The 26464-nt window shown below is 36.0% G+C and overlaps 1 protein-coding gene across 1 annotated transcript in view; it reads left to right on the top strand.

The window, feature by feature from the left end:
* fhod3b (formin homology 2 domain containing 3b) overlaps nt 1–26464 on the top strand; it is a 202532-nt gene that overhangs the window by 22652 nt on the left and 153416 nt on the right. Inside the window, 1 exon segment of the mRNA XM_051866566.1 lies at nt 7286–7350. Within this exon segment, the coding sequence (XP_051722526.1) occupies nt 7286–7350 (65 nt within the window).

Genomic DNA, 26464 nt, shown 5'->3' on the forward strand with positions numbered 1-26464 from the left:
ATATGGTAATTTTGACCCATACAGTGTATTGTTGGCTATTGCTGCAAATATACCCGTGCGACTTATGACTGGTTTTGTGGTCCAGGGTGACATTTGTGAATGAATCCTTCAGACCATCTTTGTTATCGCTATATCTAACATTCTTTCTTCAATATACATATGTTTTTATGTTTAAACTTTTGGTTTTCTGTGTTACTTTGAACCTTGTTGCAAATTAAGCTGATTTAAACTTGCCACTATGGTAATGTTATTTAGCGTTTTCTAGTAACATTTTGTTGAAACTTGTAATAGACGGAAGAATATCAACTAAAAAAATCTAAATATAAACTAAACTATAAAAGTAATCCATAATGTTTTACTTTTTTGTAAAAAATATTTACCATTACATGTAACAAAAACAGTTATTAAAAAAATTTATTATATACTAATTATTTTTCAATTTTTTTTTAGCTTTGTGAACAACTGATTTGTCATTAAATGATTCATTGAATAGGTCTGATTCAGAAGAATGATTTGTTCAGAAATTGGACATTGCTACTTCTGTCATGAACTCTCAAAGAACTTAAGATTTCCACTGACTTGTACGGAATCAGATCACATGATACTTCCATGGTGCTTTTGTGTCCTTTTTGAAGCTTTAGTCATTAATTGTAATCGCATGGAAAAGAGTATGAAAAAAAGCTCCATTTTGATTTCCATAGAAGAAAGAATGACGTAAGAGTACTTTTAAATTTCCTTTTGTCTTGAGCAATACATAAGTGCTTAATTCTTGCACTGAGAAGTGCTGGTCCATAAATGCACTAGGTGCTCGGAAACCTTAATTTCTAGCTTTTTTGCTGAGTCATATCTGTTCCAGGAGGCCCTGTATAGTCTGCTGTTAATTGCACTATAGGCAAATGGTTGTTTTTGAACAGGGTCCAAGTATGCAGGGCAAGAAGGTAAACGCTACCTGTCGACAATGGGTCTTCTCTCTGTAATTTTCTCCCTCTCAATTTTTCTCTCCCTTTGTGTCTTTATGGGACTTCATAGTGTGATATTCCATAAATAGGCTGGTAGTGAACAGTCAAAGTTGTTTAGAGTCCGCCTGGCAAAACTCCACAGACCCAGGAGAGACTGCATGGGGCCGGGATCAGGGTTTATAAGGCATTTGGGAGTACATAAAGAGTGGAACGATGTGCTAGTTCATCTCAGAGGTCTGAGTCTGCTTTAAACTTCAACCTTCCCTACAGACAAGCATTTGTTATGATGGTCTATTCAGGGGTTGTGATGATTAACCTGCAGAGGTTAGGTTTGTTCATTCATTTGCCAGAGCAGGGTCCTAAATCTACAGTACTTACTTGCTCTCTCTGCCAGAGACTTTAGTCAGGATAGACACTATACAGTATTTAATTAGTCACAAATGGAAATGAGGCTGTGAGTGAATGAAGCGGAGGTCAAATTTGTATTTGGGAGGTGGGGGAATCATATGATTCAGTGAAAATCTTGGTAGTTGGACAAAATGTTCCCCTCAAAATAATTTCCTGAGTGGTTGATAAGATACTTTATGTTAGAGGTGTAATAAGGATTTACTGTATTTCTTCTTGAGTTTAACATGATATTTGAATGGTGTATTTCTTAATTGATTCATTCATTAAGTATTGTCAATAATATATTAATTGTATAACACATTTATATATATATTTTAATTTTTGCCAGTTGAACAGAACTCTGTTGCAGTTTGTTAATGCTCCAATTAAAATTCCTTGCATATCGACTGATTTTTTGGACTACCCATCCAAATATTGTCAGCGCAAAAGTGCTTTATTTGTGTTCTTATGTAACAGAGCTGCTGTGAAAGGTCTCTTCATGGTTGTGAAATTCTAAAGTCAGGGTAATTTGTCTTGGATAAGCGAAATGAGACTGTCTGTGTCTTTTGCTGGTGTTACGTGGCCGATGTTGGAGACACTTTCTCCTTTTGGCCCCAAACAGATCTCAGGTTGCAGGGGCTATTCTGTTTCACAAAGCTGGGCACGTTTGTCTGGGTAACTCAAATCATTGGGCTGTGAGCTGTGGAAAAAGACTGAGTCATCCGGCTGCAGATCTTCTCTCCAGCGGAGCTGCGCTCAGGGAAACGGCGTGGACACCAGTACAGGATGATACATGCTATGTCAGCCGTACTGTATGTGCTAGACCATCCACAGCCATGTAGTCGCTTGGCAGGCACCCACACACTGAAATTCTCACAGTATTGAGCCAAGACGTAAAGCCAAGACATACAGCTTCACCCTCAGAATCCAGCTCTCCTGCGCTTTTCTCCGTATTGCTCCAGAAATGCAAAAACTGGATTCCTCTGGGTATCTCATGCATATTCTTAGATTCTGTTTAATTTGATAATGAGCATGTAGGACGCTGTAGAGTAAGGTTATGGTTAGTACCCAGGCTAATGTTACTGGTGAGGAAAGCGCAAGTTCATTATGAAATGGATCCAGTTACTCATTAGCTTCAATGGCAGAAATATTAAGTTGCATGATGCTGTCTGTCAAGTTTCTTAAAGCCATGCTGACACACTGTATCTCTGGCCCAGGCATCTGCCCATATGTTGTATTTGGAAAATTGCCCATTTTGAAATGGCATTAAAATTTTAAAGATAACCTATTAGGCAGATTGGTTACATTTTTAACACTTTTATCAATGTACTATATACAGTATTATCATTGTATATTGTATTACATTACAAAAATGGTTAAAGATAAACTTTATTGTTCTTGATGACAAATGTTTGTGACTTTTAGTGAAAAAACACCAGGAAAAAAAAAAAAAGACATGGGTCATTGACGAATAAGGTTTTTAAAAGTGTGAAAAAAACATAATGGAGACATAATTAATTTTGAAGTTTTATTAAGTGTTAACAATGAGATTATGTGGTTTTTATAATCAATTAACACTGCTTGTGTCATTTTTTACAAGATGGACAAAATTTGTCACCAAAAAAGTCATTCAGTTTAACCAAAATTTCTTTTTTACCGAATGACACCTTTGGTTATACCGAATTACGATATACCGAATTTGGTTATACCGAATGACGATATTTTCAAACAATGCTAACAGGCTGATATCTAGCTAGCTAGCTAGTTAGTTTTCCCTCAATAAACTCCTAATTTTCTGCTTATTAATAGTTAGTAAGATAGTTGTTAAGTTTAGGTATTGGGTAGGATTAAGGATGTAGAATATGGTAGAATATGGTCAGAATAAGACATTAAATGTGCTTAATAAGTACTAATAAATAGCCAGTATTCTAGTAATATGCATGCTAATAAGCAACTAGTTAAAATACCCTAAAATAAAATGTTACCAAAAGTTTTTGTTTGCCACCAAGTGTTAGTTTTACTACATCTTGAAACTTTTAACTTTACAAATGGGGATAATCTTTGAAGGATGAACAAATAATGTCATAAAATAAAAAAAAAAATAATAAAAACATTTAAATTGGGCAATATTTAGAGCTTCGAAGTGCTGGAAAAAGTTGTGTGAAACACTTAAAAAGTCCTTGAAAATGTCACTCTCAAAAAGGTTGTATGAACCCTGAAACGAATAATGTAAAAACATTTGACTAACCTGTTCTGAACTCACGCTGCGCTGTCTGATAAACAGTCCTCGCTGCATAGCTCAAACAAGTAGTGTGGTTTTGTTCCGCTTTCGTTTGCTGTTTCTAATTTGCAACAGAAATGGCAGCTCTTATCAGTTGGGCAACGTTGTGGTTGCACCATTGTGACTTCTAACGAAATTTAGTCACACCGGCAGGAAATATGGTCGCATTCTGGAGTCCTGTACGTGTCTTCGGAATAATCAAAACAATTTGTTTAATAGGTTATCAAGAATGTTTCAAAGGTATTTTTAAGTGTCCACAATAACAAACATGCATGTTAATTGTAGAGGTACATGCTATTACTGAATACATGCCTACTCTGGCCTGAACAATGCTCTTCAATTCTGTGTGCTATATCACTACAGTGTTTTTAAGTGTGTAGCAGAGCATTTTGAAGACTGCTGGTAGGTAGTCTCTAAGGGAGATGCCCCCATGTGTGGCATGCTGCCAGCCAGACCATCAAACTTTCATTGTGAAACTCACACAATGCTGCATTTGTTTACAGGTCTCAGTGTTGCCGTCCTGCTTTCGGAAAGCAAACCTGCACTATCATACTGTAGGCTTGAGGAAGTGAATCTTCTAGAAAAATCATATCTTTTTTCCCATCTCCATGAGTTTCTGTTTTGTCTGCATTTCTTTATTGTGTTGCATCTTGTCCACTCCATGTGTTTATCTTATGTCTGGTAAATGGAGGCTTCAACCCACATGGACTGTTGGTTTAAATTTTTAAATTACAACATATTTGGCCATATTTGACCCAGACATGGGTTGAAACAACCCAGCATTTTTTTTTAGAGTGCACTACAGAGTCACTGTCGATCCTGATTGCAGTTGGTTGACTTGTTCCAAAGCTGAACGTTCAGCATCCATCCATCTTCATCTATCCTCCAACTCAAATGCAGCTGCGTTTGAGTTGGAGGATAGATAGCTCTCATTCCATTGTGTGTTTACTTCCAGTTATTCATGAGACAGACAGTTCCTCTGTTCATCTGGCCTGATAATCTATGGAAAACAGGGGGTTGGGTCTGTGCCCGTACTCGTCCGTCACTCTTTATATGCATGGCGTGACCTACATGTCATTCCCTCAGCCACCTCTGCTCTGGGGGTCAGGGAAGTCTGGACGCTATCTGATACTTTCTTTACAACAGGGCTCTCTTCGCCCCCTTAGTCCATCCAGTTTCTTCCTCCCCTGAGTCTGGCAGTTAGTAGTTAGTCACAGGAAGGCGGCTGGGTCTTTACTGTCTTTTGGAGCTCAAGGCCACACATGGCTCTGCTTCCTCAAGACTTTAGCAGCTTAAATCACTTGACCTAAATATAAGAGCAGATGCAACATACAGCATCAGGCTACTGATGTAAACAGAGGTGCTGTGGAACATTCACCTTCACAATTGTATATAAATATGACTGGATGCATTGTGCTCTATCATATACTGTATTTGGTGTTCCAAATGAAAGCTTGGGAGAAGCTTGTTTATCTAATCTTTAATCATAACATGAGGCTGTTTAGCCTACTCCTGTGACAGTTCATCTAGCATCACTCCCTCACTTCAACTCGACTATTGTGTTGCTGTCGTATAACTTAGCACTAGGGATGGTTGCACTCAACAAAATAAGTGTGTGTTCACACTTGGCAGGTTTTGTTCACTTAAAACAAACTCATGGTGTTCATTTGAAAAAGTGTGAGTGCTGCCATCCGAACCCTGGTGCACACCAAACAAGCGGACCGAGACCCCTGAAAAGATGGGCCTCAGTCTGTTTTCAAATGAACTTTGTTGTGGTTTGACTTAATTTTGAATGCAACATGGACCAAAGACTCTAAACGAAACACAAACAGGATGTGATGTCACAGGATGAGACCCTATAAAGGATAGAATGCTCAAGCATGCCTGGTTCTTCTCGTCATAGTCGCGATGTTGCCCATTGCAGTTCAGTACAGGCATCAGAACTTCATCCTCTTGGAGCAGATCTTCATTTGTGTGTGTGACGGAGGGATGCTGTTTTGACTCCTTTACACATTTTTTAAGTTCTTTGTGAGTTCTCAACTGGTTAAAGGGTTAGTTCACCCAAAAATGAAAATTCTGTCATTAATTACTCACCGTAATGTCATTCCACACCTGTAAGAAAATTGTTCATCTTTGGAACACAAATTAAGATATTTTTGATAAATCCAATGGCTCAGTGAGGCCTGCATTGACAGCAAGTCAATTTACACTTTCAAATGCCTAGAAAGGTACTAAATTTATATTTAAAACAGTTCATGTGACTACAGTAGTTCAACCTTAATGTCGTGAAGTGACGAGAATACTTTTTCTGCTCCAAAAACAAAATAATGACTTTATTCAAAAATATCTAGTGATGGGCGATTTCAAAACACTGCTTCATGAAGCTTCGAAGCTTTACGAATCTGTTGTTTCGAATCAGTGGTTCGGAGCGCCAAAGTCACGTGATTTCAGTAAATGAGGCTTCGTTACGTCATAAGTGTTTCGAAATTTCAATGGTTCACATGACTTTGGCAGTTTGATACACATTCCGAACCACTGATTCAAAACAAAAGATTCGTAAAGCTTCGAAGCTTCATGAAGCTGTGTTTTAAAGTCGCCCATCACTAGATATTGTTGAATAAAGTCATTATTTTGCTTTTTGGCGCACAAAAGGTGTTCTTGTCGCTTTAAAACATTAAGGTTGAACCACTTTACTCACATGAACTGTTTTAAATATGTTTTTAGTACCTTTCTGGGCATTGAAAGTGTAAATTAACTTGCTGTCAATGCAGGCCTCACTGAGCCATCGGATTTTATCAAAAATATCCCAATTTGTGTTCTGAAGATGAACAAAGGTCTTATGGGTGTGGAACGACATGAGGGTGAGTAATTAATAACAGAATTTTAATTTTGGGGAGAGTAACCCTTTAAAAATACCATAATTTGTACACACAACAAGCACATTTAGCCCAGAACACAGAATTGTTTTGGATGTTCAGTAAGTTCCATTGTTAAATATACATCATAAAACCCATTTTTTTGTTTTTGGTTTTGTTTTGTATCTTTAGGTTTGGTATTAAAAATGACAGTGTAAATGCTACGCGAACTAGGTCTAAATGTGTCTTTTTTTTTTTTTGGTTCGGACCAAAAGAACCAAGAGAACCGAACTGTAAGTGTGAACACAACCTAAATGATTTAGCATGTATAAAAGCGAATTCATTTGATTCACAATTCACTGGTTTTCAATTAGTTTCAAAAGCGAGTTTTGTTTTAAGTGTTGTTTTTGATTTTTGTTTTTGTTTTGTTTCATTTTTCAACAAAACAAAACAGAAAGTAAAACAAAGCAAAACAAAATGGATTTGCTTTGCTTTGCTTTTTGTTGAAAATGTAACCAGTAATTTAAATTTCACGACATATAAGTACTTTACCTAAGGCAAATGTTGCAATTATATTGCACATGTAACATTTATGACTCATTAAATGATTTAGTATAGTTTTTTTTAAATATGAATTAACAATGAATCAACTTTTGTCATTGTGAAAAAAAAGAAAAAGTGAATCACTACAAAGGCAAAGACACATGAAAATTTTTACCATATTGCCAACATAGTCCTGTTAACTTTGCTTATTTATTCAAGTTTCTGCATGATGATCATTTGTTTTTGTGTTTGTTTCCCAGGAGAGGAAAGAAGCACAGCATTGTCCTGAGAACACAGCTTTCTGTCAGAGTCCATGCCTGCATAGGTGAGTAACAAATGCTGTATCCCTTTAAATAAACTATAAATGGCGAGAAAAACATTTTATACTCAATCTACACCCATTTAAATTTCTGGCTCAGTCAGCAGATTCTGGCTGCATCAGATTGGAATTAGGAATTATTTTCTCATTTGTTGCTTGTTGAATGACGGATGTGTAAATTATACGTATTGCGGCCCTTGCTTGATTTTTACTGTGTTAAAGATTTCCTGTTGCTTTATATGCCCTCACGCCACAACTTTTATGATTTAGTTTAAATATGTTCCATGCTTGATTTCTCAATCATAATAAAACAGCTAATGCAGCAACTTTATATGAATGCCAGGGTAGTGCTTTAGACACGCACACACAGGCCCCACCTCACCTTGTGTAAAGCATACTGGAATTTAAAACATTTTAAATTTAATTCCATTTTGGCTGAAGAGGGCATCTTAATTTATAGTTTGTGTGATCAGTTTCAAAAACACTCAATTTTTCATGCTAACATCTAACAAATTATTATCTTGCATAGTTCATGCATATTTCTTCACAATCTCATTGTTTATCTAATGTCCCTAAACCCTGTTGACAGAATCAGGCTTCATTACCACCATAAGCCTTATCCCAGATTAACATCTGTGTCACTGTGTGGAAGCAGGGCGGCTATGGCTATCCCTGTATCACGAAGGATTAAGTGTCACAGACAGCACCCTCAAAACCCATTAAGGATATAAACCGTGTAGTTTCTCTGGAAGTGTAGTATGCATGTAACTCACTTTAGGGGTTGATGTTCCCTCGGTGACTCATAGTTTCAGACAGCACAACCATGAGCCGTATATGGACCGTCTGATGCACACTGGTCATAAGAATGTGTTTTACCAGTGCACTTGGAAGTTACCAGGCTGATACTGTACAATAGCTAGGTTTCCATCCATGTATCTTTTATTCATGATATCCCAAAAATAATAATAATGTGATGTAGCAATATCCAATTGTATGCCATTGTTTTATAGCAAAAGTCGGTTTCTGAATTTATGGAGTTATATTAAAACTGAATAATTTTTTACTATACATATACAGAAAACTTTTGCTACAACTTCTCTTTCTATTTGTATTTTGCAGCAGTTTCACTGGAAGTGATGGTTTTGAGAAAACAAGTGTATCGCTACAAAGTTTCGCCCTACATTTTTTTTAGAGAAGATGTTTCATCTGGATAAACATCACAATAGGGAAGAAAAGACTATTGCAACTTCTGTTTCATGTTGACTTTAAGAGTTTGAAAATAAGTTGTGTATTGAACTACCCATACTCAGAATCTGTCCTCTGCATTTAACCCATCCAAGTTAGTGCACACACATCAGGAGCAATGGGCAGCCTTTTTTTTTTTTTTTTGCTGTGGCGCTTGGGGAGTGATTGGGGGTTAGGTGCCTTGCTCAAGGTCATTTCCTGCTGTTATTGAGAATTGAACCTGCATCCTTTAGGTTACCAGTCTGACTCTAACAATTAGGCCATGACTGCCCCCAGTGGGGGTAAAGAATAATTATTAGGAAAGAATAATTGTATTTGGTCCATAATATGGACAGCTGTCAACATAGTCCTTTTAACTTTACCTGTGGTAAACATAACTTGACAATAGTTTGACATTTTGTTCTACAATGTAAATACACCCACCCATACCGAAAATGTGAATTTTGAAGCAGTTATTTTCATTTTTAAAAACGTACGTTTTTAATAAATAACTAGATTATAGTTGTGTGTAATTCGCGTTGTAGAACAAAACATCAAAGTATCGTCAAGTTACATTTACCACAAGCTTTATTTTACTCATAAACTGAAAACCCCCATCATAAAACCCCATTGGAAAATCTCAAAGGAACCAGCGGCGAATTAGTCTTACGAGTTCTGATGTTATCCCTGCGCCACTCAATGTGGACCAGACTTCATGCCGACAGTCAGATGTCTAAGTGATTCACTGCCGTTGTCTACAGGAACTGGTAGTCAGTGTTTAAGACAAGTGTGTGTCTGTAGCGAGCAGTATAAACTTAGTGGCGTGCTGCACTGCAGCCAAGCACACGTGGCTCGTACGGTTTTCCCTCTCCAGACTGCAGAGGAAAATATAACCGTCAGCCTGCAAAAGCCATTAAGCTCAGAACTGTCAGATTTTAATTTGTACGTTTCGCAAAAGTGTTATTTAAGGGTACCAGGGACAAAACCTGGCCCAAGAAAGAAGTGCAGTTATCTCTCGCAGTCAACTCAAGCGTTGATACTATTTACTGATCCTGCATGCCTGAAGCATTGCAGAACCATTTGGAAACTCCAAAGCTGTTCTTCTAGGGGTATTTCAGTCCAAAAATAAAGTTGCTGAAACTCCTGGCGAGGTCTGAGAATCTGTTAAGAGAGATTTTACAAATGAGACCTGCTCAGACACCTGCCCATGAGTGGTTTTCCCTTTCCTGGGAAGCCTTTCTCACAATTTGCGAACCGTGAAAGAGGGCAGCAGCTTAGCACAAGTGCCTCTTGTAGCAAACCCTTCCGAGAAGCTTCACCTATCAACAGCTCTGAACGGTTGCTTCAAAACACAGCATTGATTTATGTCTTGATAACATACTTGTGACGGCGTTGTTTGTCTCTGCGGAATCAATGTTCCGTATCTACGATTTAAACCCGTATGGAAAGAGCAGCTTGATAAGAGGACCACTATGCTCTGCAGATGTTGCCTTGCCTCTCTACAGCTTGTTGAATGTTTTCCTGCCATTCTATCCTCTATCCCGGGACCTGTCCTAAACCACGCTGCATTCCTCTTAGTGATGATGGGATCGCTTTTCTGACCAGCTGTGTGCTTGTGTGATTGAAGGCCTATCTGGGTCAAAGGTGGGACGTGTGTGTGGGAGGTGAGGGTTGGGTGAGACTCTCTCTCGCTCTCTAAGCGGATGACCCAAGATGACAGCTGCTTGTCTTTAGGCTTAAAAAGTGTCTTTCAGTTTGTTAATGAAAGAGAGGGAAAGGATTCATGATTTAGGCAGCTTTTAGGGATGACTTTAACAAACAAAATTTCATTATAAAATTTGCACAATGCTGGTCAATTATTAATTTATTAGTATTATAAAGACTATTTTATGTGTATTTACTATATTACTTTATAATACTAATAAATTGGATACTGTTTTTTTTTTTTTTTTTTTTCTTCTTCTTTTCCCCAGTTAGATTGGTTTTGGCATCACTTTTGTAACTGCAGTTACACTTTGGGAGTTAAAATCAACTGCAGTTTGTGGTCTATCATGTATAATTTGAGCTGAGGCAATAATAAATATAGCTGCGAGCAGCAATTATCGGGGTTCAAGTGCTTTAAGGACTTTACACACATGCGTAAAAAGGTATTATGTTTTACTGAGCAAGTCTGTAACCATCTTGATCATAGATGGAAAAGACAATTTACAGCAAATACAGGCTATTTACCATAGAGAATATATCATTTTTAGAGCTTTTTAACCATTATCGAGGTTGAACCAAAAGCCTAGGACTAGTTCACCAAATTTGGTTTTTGAAATAATTTCCAATATTTAATGAATGATTCGATGGACAGAGGCGGTCCTAGAGGCAAAGTTGCTCAAAATGAGGAGTTCTACCATGTGGTACGAATGTTGTGGGTGCGCGAAAAACCACGATACACGATCCTTTAGGCACTTGAAAAATGTGAAGACGCCCCCCTGGTGGCCGATTTCTTTCAAATTTCTCGCAGGCCCCAGTGAGTTTCGTTCCGATTGGTCTCCATTAACCTTGTTTGATAGCTGCTCAAACTTTATTGGCCGATGGCGGACATGCTTTTCAAGATACGTCAATGTCCTCATAGACAGTTGTGGCACCTCAGACAAAGACACTGCACTACATCAGACTAACGGTGAAGTAGTTATAGCCATTTTCATGTTTTTTCCTGTTATAGCGCCACCAAGTGGCCAGTCACTGCATCCTTTTTCACACGACCATAGAATGAGCTCTTACATATGTGTGCTGAGTTTGGTGGAAATATCTCATTCCGTTCACGAGTTATAGCCATTTTAGTAAAAGTGGCTCCACCCACTTCAAACGTTTTGGTGGCCCTTAGGGACCGTGAATTAGAATTTCAACATTTTTTTGATAACTATTGACAATCAGACTCCAGAGAATTTTGCTACACTGGTTCGGTTTGAATGGGTCAAAAACCTAGGACTATTTTGCAAAAGTAGGTTTTTCAAAAAATCCAAAATACCCAGAAATTTCAAATCCGGTTTAAGAGTTATGAGCGATTTCGTACTTTTGAAAATTGTAGCGCTCCCGTCAGGCCGATCGGGGTGAGCCATGGTGACATTGTAGGCGGTGTGAGTACTACCAGCCCTCAAAGTTTCAAGTCTCTATGACTTACGGTTTGGTCTGCCCGATCACTTTTCGGGGAGAATGTTGATCCTTGGAAATTTAAACAATTACAATAGGGTTTCAGCGCTATGCGCTTGAACCCCTAATGACCAAGTCTGTGAACTATCATAATTTGTGCCAAATAATTTGTATGTTGATCCAATGATCCTGATAGAATCTCAATTTTCCACCAATATTTTGGAAACTTTCAGCCACATACACAGCATTTTTGACTGAGTCTAAATGAAGAGCTAATCTAAAACAGTTCTTTTCCGGGATGCCTACAGAACCTGAAGTGTCGCATTTACCATAAACATTGCCATATTACCATAAACATCTGCAGTATCTTCAATGACGTCTGGCTGTGCTTTTGATTGTACATTCAGGGGCCTTTATCTCTAGTTTGATGAAAGGAATGAATTCAAAACCACTATGCTGCTGCTATTCATAGCAGGACTCTACACACCGCTCCTCTATAAATCAACTCACCAGAGTGAGCTGTCAACAGACCTGATGACACAACGCCATGAGAACTATTTTCCTGCACTTGTCTGGGATCATTAGTGAAAGCTGTTGCACTTGTGCATTTAAGCCTGATTTATATTTTCCATGTCCATGCTGACCACTTTGTTAAATGACAGGAGTGGTCGGCTACTGCTGTGCCCAGTGTGGTTTCTATGACCTCCGTGTTTTGACTGTCCATCATTATTATTATGGGAAGTTACATGTGTTAACTGTGTAAGCATGAGTCTAATGGCTTCTAGACCATTGTTTTTCAAAGTTTTTGGTGCCAGGGACCCCCAAATTTAATGAGTATCCCTTATCAGGGACTCCGTTGTTAAAATTTAAAGGCATATGTTTTCATGCATAAAAAAAAAAGAAGTAAATAGAAAAAAATATGAGAAAAACGTGATATTATTAAGACAACAAAAGTAATTGTTTCCAAAGTTAAGTCTTTTGATTTTACATTTTCATCTAGCAAGATGTGAAAATATTATCTATCTAGAAAAATATTTATTTTTTATTCATTTGAAAGTGTATATGAGATTAACACTTTACCATTTGTATGATTTAATTAATGAAATAGTAATATTAGCAATTTTAATGTTTTAATGTATGTTATGTTTAATGTGTTTTTTTTTCCTGTTTTTTATTTTATTTTTTTAAATATGTAATTTTCATTGTTTAGACAAATAGTAAGTATGTATTATTGTATGGCATGATCTTGTATTTTCTAGATTTATGGTACTGGGAAATTGCATGAATTAAAAAAACAAAAAACAAAAAAACAAGGTATAATTAGGCTTTTAGCTTTAATGAAAATATGTTCCTGGCACTCACATTAACTCTTCTTGTGTAATCTGGAAGCTGATCTCATTGAAAAAGGTGTCCAGAGTGGATGTTCTTTTAATTAGTTCTTATGTAACCATCAAACGGTGCTAATACACTCATCACACCCATAAATTGACCAATAAAAAAGCTCTGGCCATGATTTGATCTGAGTTAGCAGTTTGAAAGTCTGGCATTTGTGGCTCTGTTCCAGTTGTTTCTTTATTGTGCCTCATTTTAAAATGAAGAATCTTGACATTGATACTTCTGGAGCGGGGAAAATATGGATCCTGACTGGAATGTTTCCTGCAGTCTACGCCATGGTGGAACAAATACTACTGTAAAGTCTGTCTTTCTAATTAATAAAATCTGACACTACAGTGACAGTCAGCATCTTGTTAATCCATTAGAAATTATTTTACTTTTTGCCTTTTGTACCTCTGGAGGGAAGAATAAATTACAACCGCTGATAATGCTGTTTGTTTGCATTGTGTTAGCACACAGTTCACTCAAGGACTCGTGCACTGTAAAACTCAATAAGTTCAGAATATTCAAAACATTTGAGGAAACTTATTACCTTAAAACATTTAAGTAAACTAATTTTTTTAAGTTGGTAGAACTTAAAGTGGGGCGGGGCCGAGAGCTGTGGAAGCGGAACAAGGCCAGTGTGGTGCACAGGTATCTCTCATTAACAATTACATCACGGCATTCCTTCACTCCCACAGTTATCAGCCTCGCCCAACTCATCATAATGTTAATTACATACAGTTCATTTACGTAAACATCACATTCAGATATTGGTTAAATGTTAGATATACAGTATGTAGATATATGGTCTTAAAAGTTTTGCAGCCCGACCTAACTACAGGCTCTACTCTTCACCATAATGGTAACCCTACAAAACTAACATAACAGAACCCCTGTAAATCTCAACATAACACAACATTAAACACTAACTTATGTCTCCCTATGTTAATCTTGTGCAAAAACACACAAAATAACACTTAATTTCAACATTTTTTTTTTATACAGTCTGATGCAAAACATGCTGGGAATTAGAAATCCGCTGCAACTCAACTCAATAATATTAAGTTCAGCTTACTACAATGAAATTTCGAGTTCACACAACTTTTTTCTATTAAAGGGTTAGTTCACCCAAAAATGAAAATAATGTCATTTATTACTCACCCTCATGACGTTCCACACCCGTAAGACCTTCGTTAATCTTCGGAACGCAAATTAAGATATTTTTGTTGAAATCCGATGGCTCAGTGAGGCCTCCATAACCAGCAATGACATTTCCTTTCTCAAGATCCATTAATGTACTAAAAACATATTTAAATCAGTTCATGTGAGTACAGTGATTCAATATTAATATTATAAAGTGACGAAAATATTTTTGGTGCGCCAAAAAAACAAAATAATGACTTATATAGTGATGGCTGATTTCAAAACACTGCTTCCTGAAGCTTTGGCGCGTTATGAATCTTGTGTCGAATCAGCGGTTCAACAATTTCAACAATTTCAAGATTTCAACAAAAATATCTTAATTTGTGTTCCAAAGATGAACGAAGGTCTTACGGGTGTGGAACGGCATGAGGGTGAGTAATAAATGACATTATTTTCATTTTTGGGTGAACTAACCCTTTAAGTACAATGAACTTTCATTATTGTTTGAGTGAAATAAACTCATTTCATTTAATGAATTTCACTTTTCGATTTTACAGTGTGCAAATCATCTCAAGTGCACCCTTAAAACGTATGCTGAATCCGATTTGCATGGCAAAATTCCTGATCTTGCAGTTCGGTTCTGATGCAGCAGACTACTGTGATCTGGCTTACTTTACTGGCACTGTAAAGCACCTGAATTGGCTTTTCAAAATGCAGAAAATGCACTTGTCTAGGCTATTGCTACTTATAGTTCTTTTTTCCATCGTTTGCTCATATTTGGATAGCTGCAGAAAATTTACTGTAAAGTCCTTTTAAAGTCCTTTAAAGTGCTTTTATCATTGATCAGATGGAAAAAAAAAAAAAAACTTTTATTACAACAATATCCTCCTTCTGTGTTTTGGTATGGACTATTCTCATAGAACTACAACGATTATTACAACTAGTTATCTTCAAAGTTATCGTCTTTGTTGCGAACAGGCCTTAAAGGGTTAGTTCACCCAAAAATTTAAATTCTGTCTTTAATTACTCACCCTCATGTCGTTCCACACCCGTAAGACCTTTGTTCATCTTTGGAACACAAATTAAGATATTTTTGATAAAATCCAATTGTTTTTTTAAAAGGTCCAGAAAAGTAGCAAAGACATTGTTAAAATAGTCAGTGTGACTACAGTGGTTAAACCTTAATGTTATAAGGCGACGAGAATACTTTTTTTGTGCACAAAAGCAAAACAAAAAATAACCCTGGGTGAACTAAACCTTTAAGGCTAAATCAATATATTGACGCTGTTGGGCGAAAACCTTGTATCTCCAAGAACGATACTTTTCAAGAAATGGAAATAACACTTTTTTTTTTCTTTTTTTTTCTTTTATAAATAATTAAACACTGCATTGTCAAAGTTGATATTGTGGCTTTATATGTGGTCAGACACTTGCATGTGTCATTATATTATTAACATTTTACCAAAATCAAGCTCAACCAGAGTTCTGAGGTTTTTGACCAGCGAATTTCAGAAAATTTCGGACATACATGTTTTATTCGTCATTAGAATGGCCACAGGCATTAAGTGCATTGCATTATGTTTGCATCAACTTATAGGTTATAAAGTTTACTGTAGCTATGTGGGCGCTCATTTTTTTCTGTCAGTTGGCCAAAATTCCAATGTTAATAAAAAAAATAATTTTATTAAAGAAGAAGTGCTACGCAGAGGCTCTCTAAAACGGAATTGGCTTTAAATTGACAACAACCTTCTCTGTTCCTCAAATACATAAAACATTAGCCTTTTTCATATTTTTCATTGGTTACATGTTTGCAAAACCCACAGACAGACGTAAAGGGTGACCAGTAGTAATGGTTTATGTAAAAAAAGATGAGATATGAAAATACAATGTTTCTGCCCAAAGCGACAATATAGCAAATCTTTAATGAGCCTAATTTACATAGGTAAGAGGTGTGTTTGTACTGTAACGAATGACAATTGCTTATTTTAAATGTGACACAGTTATTTTAGCACATTTAGGATCTAGTTAAACTAGATTGTAGGTGGTTAGTGCTGAAATACTGCGGCTTAGTGTTTAGTGAGCAGTTTCTTTTTCTCTCTTTGCAACCGATGAAAACGTTTGTGTACCTTTTCTTCAAATCGCAACCATATGAACATCCGAATTTAAACAGGAATTCCTGAATGCGGTGGCTTTAAGGTCCAAGTGTTAAACATCAGAGGAAGCTGCGTATAAATAATCTGTTTATTCATAAACATGAATGATGAGTCTTTTAGGTCCTTATATGTAATGCCTGTCATTTAGTGCGTTTGTGGAGAACCTCAGCGGTCAGTGGCAGTGAGATTTAGCGGTGTGGTAATGTACACAACATAGCTCATGGTTGCTGCAGCAGTCGTGAAAAGCACCAATCACCATCAGATGGCTAATTTTCAGAGCCCAGAAACCCCCGCGCTGCCTGCAAGTAAACCGTGGCTTTCCGACAGGGCATAATCCAGATGGCTTAATCATAGTCGTTTACTCGCACAAACATTTGGCTGCAGAGGAGATGCTTGTTGGGCTGATGGAAAGCCTGAGATCTGGTGCTCTTGGTTTTCTTCAGCTGGATGAGCTAATGGTTTATTAAGGTTTGCAGGGTCGGTGTAGATCTTGACGCTGATTTTCTATAATCAACGTGTCTGGAAGTCCTGACTGTATAATGTGAAAACAAGGCCAGACTCCTGATTAAACTTAACGATGCCAACGTGTGGTCCCAATAAACTGGTCTCCGTTTATTACCATTAGCCCTCACTACAAATAAAGGCATAATGAATTTTCAAACATGTGAAATAAATCTGAAGTAATGGTCTCACACAGGGTTCTGGGGGGCATTAGTAATAAGCAGAACCCTAAACAGCCCTGATTGTGAGGTGACTTGAGCAGCAAATTCTCTAGCGAACTCGCCCCAATCCCCACCCAAGAGTAATGTTTAAAAGCGCGTTGCGGTTGTGCCCAAATTATAGACATACAAGTTAATGGAGGTTGGAGTTGTTTACTTAGTTTTTGTGAGCTTTCGGAGTAAATCACTAAATTAGGTCTGGGTTTTGAATAAGGTATGAATATGGTAGGGTAAGTTAGTGCTTCATTAGCCATAGAATGTTTTATGTCCTGTATGATACAGTACATGTGCTCATTGGGCTGTTTAACTGATATGAGTTTTTTTCAATGGGCAACGTCAATATCTAGAGAAATGGGTGTAAATATTATTCAGTTTTACAATTAATAAAATGTACAGTTAGCAGATGAGGCAAAACAATAATTTACACAAGTCAGTACAAACAAATTTTATGGCTTTTACAGTGGCGAACTGTGACTTATTTAACCGGGTATGTTGAGTTCTTAGAAAACACTCAAAGACAGAGATCTAAAACAAAGACGACAAATTAGAAACACCATGGCCGTTGTCAATTTAAATGTATGCCAGAAGTAGTTTTAATAAATATAATTTATTAAATTTATTGATAAATAATTCATTATTAATAATAAATATAAGTATATAATAATTATATAAATTATATATATATATATATATATATATATATATATATATATATATATTACTTATTATATTACTTATTATGTAATTTTATATATATATATATATATATATATATATATATATATATATATATATATAAAATTACATAATAAGTAATATAATAAATATATAATACTTATAATATCATAAATATTATACTTGGTGTAATATAGTAAATATATTATAATTAAAAATATAGTATGATATAATAAATATAAAATAAGTTTAATATATTTACTATATTACACCAAGTATAATATTTATATTATAATATTATAAGTATATATGTTATAATGTAAGTTTATATTTGTTACGGTGGCTGTGTGTAAATACGAGAATAAGATGAAGAAGATCAGAATCACAGGTTATATTTAATCCAATACCGACAGGAAGGTTCACAACTCACATCAAAACGAGATCTGACAAACACAGAACAGAACAAGGAGATTATATAGGGGAGCTAATGAGGGAGAACGTAATCAGGGAGAACAGAAACAGGTGAGGATAGTTAACTAATCAGGATACACACAATGAGGGCAAATGAACAGAACAAGACATGACAGAACTAAATGCAAACATAACCAAAAGTCCATAGGTGTAACAATATTATAAGTATTATGTATTTATTATATCATACTATATTTATAAGTGTTTTATTATGAATAAAATAAGTAAAATATTAAAATAAATATAAGCATAATACATGAAAATACAAGTATTCTTTAAAAAAAGTTGAAATAATGCAAATTGATACTATACTACGTAACAGTGTACAGTAGGTCTATCTTTTACAGAATATACGTTTTTGTAAAACAGAAATTTCCCTATGGAGGAAATGAAATACTATGAAAATAGTTTCAATCATGACCTTTTGTTTTTCATTTGATTCAGGATACGTTTTCATGACAATGATGTACTAAAAGCGGAAAAGTTTTTCGCATATAGACGACAATGCCAAAATGATCCCCATTCACGCGGATCCGCGAAAACGACTAAAAGCGCTGTATTATTCATGCCAGGCCAGTAGTTGGCGATGTCACTTTGTAGAGAAGCATTACATGCCTAGAGACTGAATACTTGTGTGCATGATGTCATCGTTTTCACAGATTCCCATTTTTGTAGATGATAACGGTATTGTTTTCAAAAACTTGAACTTTCCAGGCCCCCAAAACGCAGTTGTCGTGTAAATGAACGGCCAAAGCGCGTAAAAAAGTTTTCTGTTTTTAGTTGAAAATGGTGTTGTGTAAATGGCACCTCAGTCTAGTTAGGTTTTTATCAATGCTATCTCATGACCAATTCGTACGTATTTTACGAGGTGGCTAATTCGTACAAATTCGTATGACCTCACTCGTACGAATTCATATGATTTGTCTAAACCCCAGTGATGGGTAGGTTTAGGGATGGGGTTAGGGGTAGGTCATTTGTACGAATTCATACGAATTTGGCAACTCATATAATAAGTACGATTTAGCAAAAAACATAGGAATTCCAGGGCTCAACAATAAGGACTGCCCGATGGCCTGGGGCCTGTGTGAACGACGCGCGGGACAGTAGACGGTCACTTGCCTGATCGGGCCAGTGCTATATGGTGTGCGATTATATATAGTCTATGATATCGTAATTGTTGATTTAACGATCTGAAATTGAGTATGTCCCTCACTTTACAAAAACCAAACAAAAACACACCCATTGAGTGCACGCATACACTACGTGATGTAGTCTAGTAGGTTAGACTTGTGCGCGTGCATATTCAGAGTGTACGCTTACACTGCGTGATTTAGTCTACTAAAATGCCTTTAGAATGCCCCAGATTTCAAGATAAGGGGCAAAAATGACCCTGTACTGTACTTTCATATTTATATAATTTAATATAGTTAACCAATATTAAACAAATAGCGCTGTTTTCTCCAAATATCAGCATGATTACAAATGATATTGATTTTATATAGCGTACAGTTTAATGAACAAGAACTTAATATCAAGTGACTTCCATGTAAGACACCAAATCGCCTGTTTCACTCTATTTCGCCAGCGAAAATAGTTCCAAACAAAGTCCACAGTATTGTTTTGCATCTCTCAGCAACACAGTACCTGAATGAATCAGCCGTTTGAATGAATCGGTTGAATCTCAATGACTCACTGATTTAACAGTGATTCGCTGCCACCTACTGGCAGGTTTAATTTCACATTTAAAGTGTCTTTTCATTTTTTAAATAATTTCAAATAACAGTATTTAACATTTTATATTTTCAACATTTCAAAACATTATTTATGCATCTGTAACTGCTCTTGACTGATTAACTTTAATAAAGTTTAATCTATAGTTATATAGTTAGCTGTACAATAGATTATAATTTCTGTACATGAAAATCTCCTGTTTAAACCTACATGAAAATCTTGAAAAGCACCGTTTATTTCATTTATATATTTGTTCTGTTGTTTTTATTTTTGCTATTACTCATAATTTGATTATTTGTTACTATTTTATTTCTTACTGTTTACTTGTCTAACAATATTTAAAATTTAAGTGAGTTAGTCTAGTAGTTTTTGGTGTCATAAGCCTATTTATTAAGGTTACATGTATCAAAAACAATAACTAGGCTTATTTTATAGGCCCATTTTCTTTTCTTTTCTTTTCTTTTATTAATTTTTTGTTGTGGGGCAAGTGACAATTTTGGCGGGGCAAGTAAAAATTTGAAGCACTGGCCCAACTGGGCCAGTTGAACAAATCCTTAGCGTTGAGCCCTGAATTCTCGTACGAATTCGTTCGAATTAGCCACCTTGTAAAATATGTACGAATTGCTGTAAGATCGGGTCGGTTTTTATCAAATATTTTCGGTGATTTTCAGTGATTTTTCGGTGATCTAGCAGCAACAGCTCATTTTTAATAATTTAGTAATTTAGTAATCTATAGTAATTTATAATGTTAATATTAATTAGCCAGTCCTCAAATTCATTCTCTCAAATGGCTTAGGTATGCTGAGCATTCGCAGCTATGGACTTTCCACCCTGAGTTTTTATGCTTATATTATGTGTGTTTATCTGTCTATATTTGTCCATGTTTGGGCTGTTATATGTCTGGCATGTTTTGCATTTTATTTTTTTGTGTGCCATTGTGATTTGCATGACTCCTATGTTTAATTAAATTCTTAAACAACAGAACACAGACAGCATGTGCAAAAGAAAAAAAAATAAAATAAAAAATACAATGCTATAAGTAGCCACAAATCATTTTTTAGTGAATTCTTCCCACTGTTTATAATGAAACATTAAAATTAATTTTATCAGTGCTTACGTCTTGCTTACAGTTATTGCACCAGATGAGATCACTTAAACCGCCCACTCTTTGTGCATGTCCCCATCTGACCATCACTCTGGGCTTTCTGTGAACGTTTGCTGTTTTGACTGCATATACTCACTGAGGTCAGGTAGGACAGGCTGATGTTCTAGAAATGACCCATGAACATCAGAAGTCACGCCACAGAGCAGCAGCTTAACCTATAGTTGACAAGCTCTTGGAGATTTTTGTCTATTCAGCAAGCTGTTATGGAAACAGCAGCTTTCACTTGACCCTGTGTGATTTGCAGTTAGCTTTGAGCTGTGATTTATGATCCTTTAAATTTTACATGATGAATTTGTCGGTTTTGGCCCATTTTTTTGATGCTTAGAAAGACACTGTGTGTGAGGAGACTCTCTAAGTTGTAAATTTTCAATAATTCCTAGTGCCTTTCCAAGAAGTAAACAATGTTAGGGCAGGAAAAAGCAGGACAATCTAAGGATCTAAACTGAGTTCACCGCTCTTGGGCCAGTCATTGCGGTAACTGCTTTTTAATTACGCTGCACTGTTCTGCGTACTTTTCCTTTGCTATTTTAATTTTCAATTTTTCATTCCGGGATTGTCATAAAAGCGTGGTTGTGTTGAGTCTCGAGTCTTTGTTTGAGATGGTAGATTGAAACTATGAAAGAACCTGCAGAATCTGTCTTCAAGTGTAAATTTTCCAGAACTCAGGCCTTATTAGTCTTAGCACTCAAGCAAGTCGAGTTCCTTGACCTCAGATGTTTTTTCTTGTATTGAAAAAAAACATGTTATTCCATATCTTTCCCAATGTCCTCCTCAAAACGATGTGCAAATATAAAGCTAAGAAATTGCAGATAGCTGTCCGCAGTTTTAAATCAGCAGGAAACAGTAGTCACCATGGACAGATGACTACTGCAGTCATTATCAGCGATATAAATTCTGTGGTAATGTTTCCACCAGCCAGATGTTCAGCATGAACACTGAAGAGATAATGAAAGACATTCATGTCCAATCTTTCACAAAATTTCCCTATCGTAGTCGTATCGCATTCTTGGCATTGTCAAACACGCACAAGGAATAGACACTTAAAGTAAGGAGGGAATACAGAAGCCTCATAAAGGTGATGTCTTTTCTGCCTCAGCTGGATTTCTGTGTTCTGACAGCTTCAGACTACTATTTTCTTTCATGTCACAAAAAGTATTCACATCCAGAGAGTCCTACAGCTGATGAAGTCAACTCTGACCCAACTCTGAACTCTCACCAGGATCATGAATGAATTGTTTCAGTAATTGAAGTAATTTCAGAGTAAGTACACATACGTCTTTAAAGAACGCATTATCCAAGACTTATTGTTTATTGCTAACTGCTATCTGATAAACATCTTCAAAAGAGCGGATTTTAAATTATGAACCATGAAAACATCTGCTGAATATCATTCTAGCATCTGACAGGGAACTTTTTAGAGATGTATTGCAAATGAGAAAATGCTCTAAAAATGACATCTTCCAGATGTAAACACATCGAATAGACATCTGGGTGCAGTACATGTGTGATTAGGGTTGATAAAATATATTTTTCACTAAGATGGATAACTTGTGTGCGAGAGAAAACAGAATGTACAGGGTGAATTCAGTTATCAGTCATTGTCATTCTTTACAGCAAAACCTTGCAGACTTTCTATGTGCCTTTTTCACAAAACTCAACACTATTTGCCTTTAATAATCAATGTTAGTTTATGGCTTTATGGTTTATACCACTGTGTCAGTCATCGGAATATTCCATACTCAGACAAAATGATTATTTTGCTGAGATTTTCAAACTGATGGCCAAGGGTGCCACTAACAATGTGGGGGAAAGTTACTTTTAAAAGTAATACAATACAATATTGCCTTTCTCCCTAAAAAAGTAACTAATTACATTACTTTTTATGTAAGTTACTTTATTTTTTTTTTTTTTAGTTACTTTTTGATGTAAAGCAATGCGTTATATTACTTTTGCGTGACTTTTCCTCATCTGGCTGAGGCTCGCTCTCTTCTAGGCCTTGTAGGTTTTTCTTTTTTCTTTTTTATAACTGAGTTCTTTTTTTCAAGTGTTTATCACAGTAAAGGCCCTTTCACGATAAGAACAATAACTATAAAGATAACTATAGCGATTAATTATTTTAGTGGCCACACCAGCAAAAAGTTTTACCTACTGTAATACTATTTGTATTTGAAAGTAATGTATTTTGTTACTTTTGTACTTTTTGTCTGTTTCCAGAAACGCATGAGTGCACATGTCTAAGTGACTACATTATGTAGAATAGAGAACATTTTAAAGGGGTCCTTGATTATGATTTAACTTTTTTAACTTTAGTCAGTGTGTAATGTTGCTGTTTGAGCATAAACAACATCTGTAAAGTTACGACGCTCAAAGTTCAAAGCAAAGGGAGATATTTTCTGTTACATAAATCGCTTTTTAAGGACTACAACAAATGGCTGGTAGAGCCTACAGCAAGCTTCTTCCTGGGTTGGTGACATCAGAAAAATTTACATAAACCCTGCCACCGGGAACACGCAACAAAGGGGTGAGGACATGTTGGGCTGCTTTAGAGAAGAGGAAGAGTTGTTGTAGTAGAGTGTTGTTGCCATACTGTTATTTTACGCCAGACTGCTTTACAAACGAGGGTCAATTCAATGCTGGGTTTGCACAAAAAATTTAACATGACGGCACATGCTAGTCGATGAGTTGAATCAACTCCACAACTACATAAATTTATCCACTAACCATTCAGAAACGTCCAGTTGCATTCTAAAAGTTGTAACTTCTTCCTGAGTCTCTCTATCGGTGTTTGACTCCGGTTTGAATAATGTAAAGCTGAACAAGTACTGACAATCGTCGTTTTGGCTGCGTGAGATTCTCCAGCTTTGTTGTTGTTAAGTATCCGAACTAAAGCGCAAGTTGTTAAAGCTTCACCCTTTTTTGGAAAGCAGGCCGGGAGCAGCAGCTCATTTGCATTTAAAGGGACACACACAAAAACGGCGTGTTTTTACTCACACCCAAATAGGGGCAAATTCGACAAGCTATAATAAATGATCTGTGACTCGTTTTGACCTGAAACTTCACAGACACATTCTGGGGACACCAGAGACTTACTGTATATTACATCTTATAAAAGGGGCATTTTAGGTAAAAAAATTAAGCATATTAATTAAACAAAGTAATATGCATTACTTTTTTTTAAAAAAGTAACTCAAATATTGTAATGTCTTACTTGTTACATCAAAAAAGTAATCTGATTACGTAATGCATGTTACTTGTAATGCGTTACCCGTAACACTGGCCACAAATTTACTTGTGGGATAGTTCAGAGAAAAATTGGTTAAAAGAATTAAAAAATAATAATAATTAATAAATACAAAACAAAACAAAACAAAAAAACTAATTGAATAATAATAAAATAAATATAAAAAGCTAAAATGTACAGAATAGTGCCAGAATTGTCATATATTTATATTCAGAAGGGAGAACCACTGGTTTAAGGGATTCACTCCAACATTTATATGTGAATGTTACTCACAAAATTTTGCGGTGTGTATGTGGCCTACCTGATTTGCATAATTCCTTTATTGACTTGGTTGCTAAAGCAACGCAGACCGTGAATGCAAATAAAAAATGCTACAAGCTGGTGCGATTCATTGTTTTAGTCTGTGTGTGTGTGTGTGTGTGTGTTTATTATTACTCTTTACATTGACCTTCTGTAAGAGGCTTGAAAGTGAATGATTTTAAAGATTTGACTGTTGGGTTGATGGCCACAGACTTCTAGTCTGAACATGTGTAACAATGGATGGATTATGTGCTTTCAGAGAGCGCAGACTGGGAAGCAGAGACTTACAAACAGTTAAATGATGACAGACACATGACACGATGGACGGCCTATCCACACACACACACACTCACTCACACACACACACACACACACACACACACACACACACACACACACACACACACACACACACACACACATAAAAACACATTTGTCCAGACACATTCACAGCATCTCCACCAAACCATCTGGTTTCCATTGTAACCCCCTCTGCGTCCCTCACTGCTTAAAGAGGAAAAGATTAAAACTGTCTACATGTTCATCCGTGGAGGTATTTTTATCTGAGCGTTCAGCAGTAACCTGACTCTGTTTGTCTCACTGGTCTCCATTCTATCTCACGTTTTCTCTCTCGTCATTCTCTCACTCAAGCTCTCACACTGTTTTTTTCTCTCTCTCCCACTCAGTTTCTTGGAGTTTAAACCCGGTATCCTCTCATTAGACCTCTTAGCCTTCTTAACACTAATTGTAATTCTTATTTGGCCAACGCTGACCTAAAAAAGACAATGGCAGGGAAATTAGAGCTAGAAGTTCAAGCCTAATTTCCAATCCCAAGAAGGAAGCAGGGTATTACAGGCTCTAGAATAGGCCAAAAGTGCCTGTTTCCCAGTCTTCACTTTATGAAAGTCCAATTAGGCCCTTATAATTGAAGTCTCACAGTGCCTGAATTTTGCCATAATGAATTTGTGTCATTAGGGCTTCATTCATCTAGAAAGAAGATCTTTTTTTTTTTTTAATTTAAATCTGAAAAAGTAATAAAAAAATACATATACACATAATATATACTACTTTTTTTATATAATATAAATTGTATTATCATATAAATAATATATATATATATATATATTATATATAATATATATATTATATATATTTGAAAGTCTCTGATGCTCACCAAGCAATTTTTATTATTTAAAAATTCAGTACAAACAGTAAAATTGTGAGATTTTAACAATTTAAAATGACTTTCTATTTTAATATATTTTAAAATGTAATTTATCTCTGCGATGGCAAAGCTGAATTGCTCCAGTCTTCAGTGTCACATGATTCTTCAGAAATCATTCAAATATGCTGATTTTGTGTTCGAGAAACATTTCTTATTATTATCGATATTAAAAAAAATAAGTTCTAACAGAATAAATGCTGTCAATTCTGATCAATGCAATGCTTCCTTGCTAAATAAAAGTATTAAATATCTGGAATGACACGAGGGTGAGTAAATGATACCAAAATTTTAATTTCTTTAGCATATTTCCCACTGGCTCTTTAAAACAGTAAAGACTTTGAATGTTTTTGATGACACAGCAAATGTTATTTGTTGTTTTTAAATTCCTCTGCTGTTCCAGTGAATGACAAATGAACAGCAATTACAACAATTCGTATCTGGGCTTTCACAGGTGTAGGCATCTTGTCGTTGGCTGTTCACCAAGGTAAAATCACCCACTGCTGCAGTATTAGCCTAATTATCCTGACATTTGAAATAGAATTTTCCACGATTAGC

The sequence above is a fragment of the Ctenopharyngodon idella genome, chromosome 16 (genome assembly GCF_019924925.1).
Source record: "Ctenopharyngodon idella isolate HZGC_01 chromosome 16, HZGC01, whole genome shotgun sequence".
Lineage (NCBI taxonomy): Eukaryota > Metazoa > Chordata > Actinopteri > Cypriniformes > Xenocyprididae > Ctenopharyngodon > Ctenopharyngodon idella.